Source organism: Palaemon carinicauda, chromosome 23 (genome assembly GCF_036898095.1).
Source record: "Palaemon carinicauda isolate YSFRI2023 chromosome 23, ASM3689809v2, whole genome shotgun sequence".
In the NCBI taxonomy this organism is placed as follows: Eukaryota; Metazoa; Arthropoda; class Malacostraca; order Decapoda; family Palaemonidae; genus Palaemon; species Palaemon carinicauda.
The window spans coordinates 79,049,816-79,061,725 of record NC_090747.1 but is presented as its reverse complement, the minus strand read 5'-3'; the positions used below and the strand labels follow the sequence as shown (position 1 = coordinate 79,061,725).

The following is an 11,910-nucleotide window of genomic DNA, read 5'->3' as shown; positions in this document are numbered from 1 at the left end:
ATATGATCATCGCTCAAGCCCCCCTCTCCACCCAAGCTAGGACCAAGGACAGCCAGGTAATGGCTGCTGATGACTCAGCAGATAGACTTATAGGCTTCCTTAAGACTCAGCAGATAGACTTATAGGCTTCCTTAAGACTCAGCAGATAGACTTAGAGGCTTCCTTAAGACTCAGCAGATAGACTTATAGGCTTCCTTAACCCCCCCCCCCCCATCCCAGCTCACAAGGATGGTGATGTTGTAGCGACCAAAGGACGCACGAGTTTGAGCGGGACTCGAACCCCAGTCTGGCGTTCACCAGTTAGGGACGCTACTGAAACGCCCACCACAAGGCCAGCAGACATCGAATTACCCCTAGACATTGGAGGAACAGCAGGTGGTGGAGGAAGACCATCAATTCTTTCGTCCATAAGCAATGAAGGGGAATAGCAGTTAGCCCAGGATCCCTCTCTGGATCCTGAGTCGGCCTGATATCCTGCCTGTATATGACGAAGGTGTTGGCTTTCCTCCTGAAAGCCCTTTCCTCACAACGCAAGGGCCTATTTTTTTTTCCATGCCCTACAAGCATTTTGGTACACTTCTCACAAGGCATATGCTATCACATTGAGTGTCATTTTCTTGAAGCTCCAATGTAAGGGCAACAGAATTATAAAAAAAAATTTCATTTTATCATAGTATAAAAAGAACAACAAACTAAAAGCTAGTATAATGAAGGGCACAAATGCATAGAAGTCAAGATAACAATTAAAAACTATGAGGGAAAGTAAATTTGTAATATAGCGAATAAAGAAAAGTTGGTTACCTTTGGAAGTTGGGACCAATCCCTTCCCCGGAAGCGCAAAGGGTTTCAGAACAGCAGCTGAACGATCAAACCTTCCCAGGTTTCCCCAGTCGTCGCTAAGGACATCGACTGTTGAGGTTTCCTGGACGCTACTTTCGAGCCTGTTATGAGCATTCAAATTCTCCATTAAACAGTAAGTAAATATATGATATATATACTAACATATATTATTATCATTAGTAGATATACACCCCTAGCTGGAAAAGCAGGAGGCTACAAGACCGAAAGCTCCAACAGGGAAAGTAACTCAGTGAGGAAAAAGAATAAATTAAACTATAAATGACGAAACTTTTTTAGTATTTTATGATCAGTAACGATGTTAAAATAGATCTGTCAAATATTAACTATGAAGAGAGGCTTATGGTAACCTACTCAACATAAAAACTTTTGCTGTAATCCTGAACTTCTACCTATTCAACTGTAACATCAGGCAAATCATTCTGCAATCTGATCACAGTTAGGATAAAACTTCTAAAATACTGTGTAATATATATATATGTATATATATATATATATATATATATATATATATATATATATATATATATATATATATAATGTTTGTTAAACTCGCAGAAAAATGTTATGCTCAAATGCAATAAACTACAAGGAAAAGTTAATATTTTGAGTGAATCCTGACGAGTTTCGTCTCTTTGACATCATCGAGACAATCTCAAAGAGACAAAACTAATCATGAATCACTCAGTTGATTTCTTTTCTATAAATATCTACGACCAACCAGCTCGGGGAAGCCATTCATTGCAATGATTCAAATGACTGACTTTTAAATACTCGGTAGGTAGTCAGAAATTGGAACGTGAGAGCAGGCTTCATGTTTTAAATAAACCGTACATTTTTGGTAAAAATATGAAATGTGATGCTAGGATATGACTTGATAGTAATGGGAGAAATATATGAAGTCTGGAGTAGCCTAAAAATAGAGATAGAATGAATTTTACTCTAAATATTAAAATAATTTGCTTCATTGCATTTAGAATTTACATTGAAAAGTGTTACCGCGAATTTTCAAAATGTCTATGAATTATAAAGAGAAGCAGGGAATGAGAGAAACATTATAGAAAGATGAAACCTGCCTACACGCTGAGAGGGATGTTCAGTTCCAAAAATCAGCCCATAAAAGTTGAAGAAAAGAAAGTAGAATCTCCACCAATCTAAAGGGAAATATATTAATGCACAAATAACTTTTCTTAACACATATTACAAGTATTCTGCTTTGAAAAAGAAAACCAGAATGAGTATATAACATGAAATGAACTTCACACAAAAACTAAATAAAAGTAAAATTTTGATAGTAAATATGTATTGCAATAACATTTTGACCTACCTCTCGAGTACTTCCGAAGATATATTGGGTGCTGGAGCATCGTCAGGTGGTGGGTCAGGTAAAGTAGTTTCCACCCATCGACTCCACGGAACACGAACTTCTGTCTGGCATACTCCCTCGACTACTTGGACCACTGCCTATATGAAATGAAATAAAATTGAATAATAGAACACATATGGAGCATGTAATCTACATATAAATCTTGCTGGCTAAGTTGCTGTGATTTTGGGTTCCACACGAACTATATGCAAACAAATATATCAATTTAATTGATTGTAAGGACAAGTCTGGGTTCTTGATTATATAAAATATTTGGCTGATTGAGTTGTTGTGATTTTGTTCCACATGAACTATATGCAAACAAAGTCAAGTCTGGGTTCTTGATTATCTTTTTATTCATTAGAATCCTTTTACATCAATGTTATTTCCTACCAAAGAACCTAACAAGAAGAGATAAGTAAAAATCATTCTTTGATCCATGTTGAGTTCGAGTTAAACAATGCATTTTATTTTTTTTATTTGTTGCCCAAACTCTTTTATACGTTACACAAATGGCCTTGGGTTTACGGCAACCAACTGGCTTGTGATATAGATCGTCATAAGTTGTTTAAACAGATGATTACCAACAAACTACAAAACCCTACAATGAATTGTTAATTGCCATTTGCAAGAGGAAAATCACAGTACTGATGCATGATGGTAGGAATGTAGTTTGAAACACCCAGAAGACGCTGACACTTGTATAGTAGCAAAAACAGCTCACAGATGTGTAATCTTTCATCTATTAATCAATTAATACGGATGATATCAGGTTGTTTGGGCCTATTGGCAACGTCCCTGTTTGTCGATTGCCAGATTGGGGTTCGAGTCCCGCTCAAGTTCGATAGTTTCCTGTAATGCCTGCAACCTCACCATTCTTGCGAGCTATGACTGGTGGTTTTTGCGGAGACCTGCTAAGTCATAAGCATGCATTGCCTGGCCCTCTCTGGTCCTAGCTTGGGGGAAGAGAGGCCTTAGGCGCTGATTGTAAGTATATACTGTATATGATAATTCTCTAGGGCATTGTCACTGTCCCTTGCCTCCCATTCAAGAGGAAGAAAAAACAAGCCCTTTTCATAATTGTTTCTAACATAATTTCACAATAGGTGGTCTTTCATAGTATGAGATCAAGAAAACCCTGTGTGGAAAAGCTTTCTATGTTCTTCATAGGGGGACTGGAAGAAAGATTCACATCGTTGGAGTCTTGCCCAATCAGCAACTTCTTCTATTAACGTGCCTTTTTCCATTTTTGTATGGGGTGAGCACGGTTGCTTTCTTTTCAAGGACTTGCTTTGACTATTGGGTAAACTGTAGTCCCGATCGGCTGCCCTGCCTGACATCGCTTTAGACCCCAGTAGCGTATGTTCATGTATTGTACCAGTCACCAGCGTCCTTCCTTCCAGCATCGAGGAGTCTTGACTTGCGCAATCAGCTACATATCAAACAAAATGTGTCCTGAATTAGTAAAGGGCCAATTTTAAATGGCATATTGGTGACAGTGTAAGAGTTCAAAAGATCACTCCAAGTTACTGTTTTCTCATCTTAAGGTTTCTTTGCTTAATAAATGTTGCCTAATTAACGATAATCTCTATTGGCGTAAAAATCTATTACGGGCATTTAATAATTTCTGTGATCAATCTGAAATATTTTAGTTGTTCATGTTGCTTATAAGTTGTGTATTTTATTCATGCTTTGACAATGTTTAGAATACGTTAGGAGTTTACCTTTACATTATGTATGTTTGTTAGTTAGATTTTACCGATATATAAGACCAAATAGAGTAGAGCATACTTAGTTATAAATCAGGGGAGAGTAAGTTGAGTCGTATACAGTTACGTAAATGAATTTCAAGGCTTTGCGTAATACTGCAATGGCTTTTTGTCTTCTTTACCAATAGTGGGGCAGCATAGCTAACCTATTGTGCATTTTGTGATACAAGCACCAAATTTGGCTCAAATGTACATTGACATATGGCAAAAATTTTCAGATATTGAGCCACTCGGAATTCTCTATTCATGTCCGTCATATTGGAATTCAAAATGGCCGCCATTTGAAATCTACATTGGTGCTTATCTGTGGATCTAAAATTGCTATTGACTCGATTCTGGTGCCTAAATGTAGGTTTTGGGGGGCAAGGAATCCAACGGTTACAATCTGTATTGTGTATTTTTTTACCACTGAGTCGCCATATTGGATTTCAAAATGGTCGCCATTTGAAATCTTCATTTTTGATTATCAGTGGGTCTAATGCTGCTTTTGACTCGATTCTGGTGTCTAACTGTACTAGATCATACCCACTATGCTAGGTGGATACCAGTGCACCTGGAGGACATGGCTGAGCTAAATACCAAACACCCAAACGTAGCCAGAAAATTCAGCGAAGGTCACTTCACAGTTAAAAAAATGCAGAGGGTGTTCTCTTCAATCCCGCCTCACCAGGCACATGAGCAGAATAATGCCTGCATTAAAGGAGACGGTGGCGCAGTTGGGTTTACTGACAACCCTAGTGCCCTTCGTCGCTGGATGGTTGCAGGACCAGAAGTTGCAAGGGTGATCGAAGAATTCCAAGACGGGAACCAGTACTGTAGACGGCAAACAACAGACACACGCCATCATGATCAGACTCCAAGTGTACAGGCCTCATTTGTGAGAGATGTCTGCTCTCTCGTTGGTGTAATAGAGGAGATGGGTAACCCATTCGAGGAGGAGAGCCAGGATCTAGTCATACTGGATTCAAAGGACATTGCAGGTCCTACTGCCGTGGTGACCGTGATGAATGCCAAGAAGATTGGCCAAGAGGAGTTCGAGGCTTTCACCAGAGTGTCTGTTGGACAGAACAAAGGCAGTGGACGACCCCATACCTCGTAACAAGCTGAAGGTATTCAGCCCTTCAACTCCAAGAAGCCAGAGCAAAGGTCAGCAACAGCTCACCTCCGTCAAAAATGACCGTGAACTCTTCACACGCCTGTACATTGGCTGTCAGACGAGGGATGGAAACCTTGAGGAGTTCTTTCGTCATGAGAACCAGGCATGTCCTCCTGCACTGTCCGATGTTGGAAACCTCTCCACTGGTACCAAGAGTGATCTCATCACATGTTTGGAAGAAATCTCCGACGCTAAGACAGATACTCCTGTCACTACCTGTATAGTGCTTGATGGAGCAGCTATCGTCCAGATGCTGAAGCCGGCTGCATCAAAGACCTTTGAAGAGTACGCACATCAGATCTTCATTCCATATATATCTACTAAGCTGCAAACAGTGTCACGCCGGGATCTGATCTGGGATACTTACCTTGCTGATTCACTGAAAGGTAGTACACGTGTAAAGCGGGGGGACAGGGTGTGCGGAGACGTGTGGCGGCCGCCGCATCCATACCAGGAAACTGGCAGAACTTCCTACGAGTGGACAGCAACAAGACCGAGCTGTTTAAGTTTCTCTCAACAGCTCTCTTGGAATGGTTTGACCAGGAGGACAAGCAACTCGTCATTACTGATGGAGTGGCAGTGCTCAGCAAGCCACTACTACCAGATCTGACTTCACTCGACCCATGCAACCATGAAGAGGCTGACAGTTGGATGTTGCTGCATGCATCTCACGCAGCTAAGCACGGACACCATTCAATAGTCATCCGGACTGTAGACACCAATGTTGTGGTGCTGGCAGTATCCGTGGTACAGGAATTGCAACCAGAAGTTTCCGATACCTAGCAACACATGAAATAGCAGCTGGACTGGGACCAGAGAAGGCTCGTGCACTGCCAATGTTCCACGCTCTAACTGGATACGATACTGTGTCAAGCTTTGCTAGTCATGGCAAGAAGACCGCATGGGCAGTCTGGACAGTACTGCCAGAGTTAACTGAGGAGCTGATGCAGCTGGCTTCTGCACCAAATGACATACCAAATGATGCAATGTGCATCATCGAGAGGTTCGTGATCCTGTTGTATTATCGAACCAGCAAATGCACAGACATTGACAAGGCCAGGAGGAAACTCTTCGCAAGAAGAACAATGTGCAGCTGATCCCTCCAACGAAGGCAGCTTTAGAGGAACATGTCAAGAGGGTAGTATATCAAGATGGACATTTGTGGGGTCAGATACTGGTGCCAGCACCAGAACTCCTACCACCAACAAACTGGGGTTGGTCAATGACTGGAGGACAATACACACCATACTGGACCAGGCTACCTGAGGCAGCTCACACCTGCATGGAGCTGGTTTCTTGCAAGTGCCAGAAAGGGTGTGTGAGACGCTGCAAGTGCAAGAAGGCTGCCCTTAAGTGCACAGCCCTCTGTGTGTGTGAAGGGGACTGCACATGAAGATGAGTCCACAACATTCATTTACTTGTGGCAGTGCTGAACTGGTTAATATGAGATGGTTTATGTACACATATCTTCAGTACCGATGTATACCTAGCCTCAACTACAAGACCATTGTAGAATGTCAGTACACACCCAACCTTATATATTACGCCATAGCATGTCAGAATTTTAACTAAGATATTTAAGACATGCCCTAAGACATGTATCAAAATTATAAAACTCAAAATTAGTAGTTGAAGTAAGTCGATATTTATTTAGTTTTACAGGGAAAGCTAGTTTGGAGAAGTTTACGTTGTTTTGTGTTAATGTTCACACTATTTTGTGGATATTCAGACGTATCCCCGAATTGATCAATTTGTGATATTGATTGAAGGAATGGAGAAAACTAATCATATATGAAAGGTGCCATATCAAACCTAGAACAACACAGAATCTAATCAATAACTCAAACAATTTTTGCTTCACAGACTTTGAGTAAAATGTTGTCTTGTCAATAATACATGATAATGAATATTCATCTCTCATGAATTAAGTGGAGTACTGTAATAAAGTATGTCATTTTGAAAAATGGATATTGTTATGTACTGTAAAAATATTTGACCCAGAGGTAATCGCACATGTAGAATTCAAGTGGCGGCCATTTTGAAATCCAATATGTTGGCTAATTTATAAAGATACACAATGCAGATTGTAACCATGGGATTCCTTTCTTCCCAAAACATACATTTGGACACCAGAATCGAGTCAATAGCAGCATTAGACCCAAAGATAATAAAAAATGTAGATTTCAAATGGCAGCCATTTTGAAATCCAATATGGCGGCTCATTGGTACAAAATATGCGATGCAGATTGTTACCATTAGATTCCTTGCGCCCCCCCCCCCAAAAAAAAAAAAAAAAAACATACATTTAGACACCAGAATCGAGTCAATAGCAGCATTAGACCCAAAGATAATCGAAAATGTAGATTTCAAATGGCGGCCAATTTGAATTCCAATATGGCAGACATGAAAGGAGAATTCCGAGTGGCTCAATATCTGAAAATGTTCGCCATATATCAATGTACATTTGTGCCAAATTTGGTGCTTGTATCACAAAATGCACAATCCTTTTGAAATTTCGAGCTAAACCGCCCCACTACAAGGCTTCTTCTCTAATTTGTGTTTTACAATTTTTAATAAATACACATAAATATGGCTTTATGGAATTCCAGTAACCCACACATGGTAATGATTGTCTATACTTAATTTTTTGACTCTTATCAGTCCCCTGATACACAGGGCCATCTCTTAAGCAATCGATGGTTCACTTTTCAATCTAACAGTGGTGGTTTTATCCATTTTGGGAACTTAGGCCAATACTCAAGCATTGATCAACTCATATTCATCGCTTTTCAAGTCGCTCTGGAAATGGGGAAGAGAGATGGGAGCAAGTCCACATTGGGGATTTGCAGCTCTTAGCCTGAGCCGGACATAAAGAACAGTGAATAGTAAATTATATAAAGTCAAACACAAGTGAACCGTAGTGTCAGTGTCACTCGTCTTTGGCATCAGTTTTTGTTACTAGGCTCCCCTTTTATGAAATTCAACAGATCACCCTTAAATGATAGAGAGCGTAGAAAAGGTGTCCCATATATTGCCTAACTCACATTCAATGTAGATGTGTAGCCACTGTCATTCAGACACAATAAATTGTAATAAAAATGTCATAAACAAATCAGCCTGGAATATGAAGACATTCCAAGATCTGGCTACTGACTGGACAACAAGGGCATCCAGGAAAACTGCAGAAGTTTCCAATGAATTTCATAGATACAGTACAGATATTGTTTCATTAGATTAAATTCGCTTCCTGGTTGAGGGCTCTCGCTGAATTGGATAAGAGATATGTATTATTTTCTAGAGAGCCTTACTAAAGGATTTTTTTTTTTTTTTTTTTTGTACAATGGGGGTTTTTCGGCTAAGACCAAAGTACTTGCAATCAAGTGACAAATGAGAGTTCCTTAAATCTCATTATTGCTTATTCCCAAACATTGAATACTGATGAAATAACCCCCCCCCCAAAAAAAAAAAAAAAAAAAAAAAAAAAAAAAAAAAAAAAAAAAAAAAAAAACATACTGCTCCTTGACACCGTCTATGAAAAATCAACACAACTAAAGAGGCTGTCATGCTGGGAGATGTCGAGTCTTCGGTTTGAAAAAAAGAAAGATTTTATTGGGTTGCCGTAGGTCCTTATGGGATATGCAGTAAGAATGCTTTAATCCTCAGACTTCTCTCATTATGCATTGAACACGAATCTATCCTTAATAACAATATTCCAGTTCAAACACTAGAAAATGCTGATGTAATATGCAATAAACAAACCCCCAAACCCTTGAATCTTACTTACAGACATAAGTCTCTTCAGCAGAAACTTTCCGTCACTAATCTTGATCAAACTGAACTTGTAGACAGGAAAGATATTTAAACTAACAATTTTCCTTAACCTATATTTCTTAAAACTAAAATTAACAAAATACGTAAAAATCCCTAAAACCAGACAGCTAACATCCCCCCAAAAAGCCACAACCTAACATAAACAAAATCAGAAATTGAAATATATATGTGAGTTTGCATGTATGCTTTCCAAATATTTTTTCTGTTTTTAGTTTTCATCGTCATAGCCTTTATATTGAATTGCAATTCATTGTTCAACCAGTGTAGTCCAGGCGAAGAATTGCGTAAAAAGATGGTTCGAAACGGGTTTCGACATCCAGTGTCAATTGAAAAACGTAAATGCAGTTTGCGTCTTACCCTGAAACGTCACCGAAGTTTAGTTTGTCCGGAGACAATTTGTACTCGATTTTATCAGGCATTATATATCAATTGTAAACGTAAAACAACCTGGCCAAATAGAACACACACACGCACACACACACACACACATATATATATATATATAATTATATATATATATATAAAAATATATATATTTATATTTATATAATTGTACAGTATATATATATATATATATATATATATATATATATATATATATATATGTGTGTGTGTGTGTGTGTGTGTGTGTGTGTGTGTTCTATTTGGCCAGGTTATTTTTCGTTTACAATTAATATATAATGCCTGATAAAATCGAGTACAAAATGGATATATGTATATATATATATATATATATATATATATATATATATATATATATATATATAGCAAGAGTCCTCTATGCTGCACTACGGTATAATTGTGTGATTTGCATACAAAAATACCACTTTACCTGGATCCCCTTGTCGTGCAATTTTCTCAAATGTTTAAAATTGGGCTCCTGGCGTGAGGGGAAGTTAACAATACTGTCCTCTGGAGTTTGACATGAAAACTGGATGGTCTTTCTTCTCTCCCTATATGGCTGTGCTACGATGATGCCAATCTGAAAAAGGTACAAAAACAAAAATGTAAAGAGAGGAAGGAATTACTCGTGGATTAAAATATATATATCAGAAGGGTCTAGATGAAGTGTCCTTATTATTATTAGTATTATTATTATTATTATTATTATTATTATTATTATTATTATTATTATTATTATTATTATTATCATCATCTAAACTACAGCCCTAGTTGGAAAAGCTGGATGCTATAAGCCCTGAGGCTCCAACAGTGAGAAAAGGAAAAAATGAAAATGGAATATTTTAAGGAGAGTAACTACATCAAAATAGATATTTCCTATATAAACTATAAAAACTTTAACAAAGCAAGATGAAGAGAAATAAGATAGAATAGTGTGCCCGAGTGTACCCTCAAGGAAGAGAAATCTAACCCAAGACAGGCAAATATTTTCTATTCAAAAGATGGTGATTCCTATTGTTGGAACATTGACGTTTTTCTGAAAAGCTTAGAATTTCAAAGAAGCTGCAGTAAATGGAAATAACAAGCAAGCCTTTTAAATAGAAAAAAAATAACTTCTACTCATGCTTGATATAACTAAATGGCCCTTTAACCTGGGGATTTAACACATAAGCATCAACAGGTTAGGATCTCACAAGCATCCTGAAACAAAATCAATAATAAGGACAAGGCTCCTACACGACAGATTCATGAACAGGAGAGGAACGAAGCATCAGACGTCAGAAAAAAAATATATACCTTTAAGAATTAAAAATGCATATAAAAGCGGAGATCAATTAACGAAATTGTCCATCATTTTTTCTCTCCCCATTTACATTGTCAGTCAATGCTTCAAGTTTAACGTAAATAAGAGCAATATTATTTTTTTTCCTTTAGGGCAAATTTTGCTACAGTTCTAAGTACTGTAATTGTTTTTTATGACAATTACATGACAAATTTTCGAAACATTTTGGCAAGAGAGAGAGAGAGAGAGAGAGAGAGAGAGAGAGAGAGAGAGAGAGAGAGAGAGAGAGAGAGAGAGAGAGAGAGAGAGAGAGCTATTAAATATAAAAATAAATAGGTTACGTATTAAGCATCAAGTAATAGACTTTTCAAGCTATAGGCTACAATTTGATATCATTACTTTAGCCTCTTCGTCTGGTTAAAAAAAAAAAAAAGTTAGTAGCTAAAGCAACTGATGGTATTCATGGTTATGGATTATGTAGTTTATTTATTTCCTTGTTTCCTTTCCTTATTGGGCTATTTTTCTCATTTGGAGTACTTGGGCTTACAGCATCCTGCTTTTCCAACTAGGGTTGTATCTTACCTAGTAATGATAATAATACTACTACTACTACTACTACTACTACTACTACTACTAATAATAATAATAATAATAATAATAATATATATATATATACTATATATATATATATATATATATATGTGTGTGTGTGTGTGTGTGTGTGTATGTGTGTGTCACCAGCATAATGTCTTTCTTTTAAGCTCCACATTCACTCTTTCACTTTATTGAATATTTTCTCATTCATGCAGGTTTTCGCTTCGATTATTTAGCGTCATTCCAAGGTCAAAGTAAACTATACGACATGCCTTAGAATATTAACAATAGAACCATCATCTAATCCTCCATGATTAAGAATATCATTTGAATATTGTCACCAGAACCGAAAAATAGTGCCATGCTTAGACAAACTCACCCTGCGTCTTGTTTCAGGTACATCGTCCATTGCTATGGATACTCTCAATGTGGCAACTGTAAGCGTCCTTAGCAACGCACATAGCAACCGTTTTCCGATTTACAGAAAACGGACTCATCGTTGAATAAACTAAAGAAAACGATATTTTCATAATTTAGGAGTAACACCTCTATTATTCGTGAGACTATACACAGTTGCTACAAGCTTACGAGAACATTCTAATCAATAACCAATCTGGTCTATTAACAGCAAGGCTATTATATAATTTTTTTC

At 37.7% G+C, this 11,910-nt stretch overlaps 1 protein-coding gene across 1 annotated transcript in view; it reads right to left on the bottom strand.

The window, feature by feature from the left end:
• LOC137616972 (uncharacterized) overlaps positions 1-11,667 on the bottom strand; it is a 16,498-nt gene extending 4,831 nt beyond the window's left edge. Inside the window, exons 1-4 of the mRNA XM_068346838.1 lie at positions 11,638-11,667; positions 9,813-9,962; positions 2,186-2,322; positions 802-941 (exon numbers count right to left, since the gene is read on the bottom strand). Coding sequence (XP_068202939.1) covers positions 802-941; positions 2,186-2,322; positions 9,813-9,962; positions 11,638-11,667 — 457 coding nt within the window. The remainder of the gene's footprint in view (positions 1-801; positions 942-2,185; positions 2,323-9,812; positions 9,963-11,637) is intronic.
• Between the last annotated feature and the right edge of the window lie 243 nt (positions 11,668-11,910).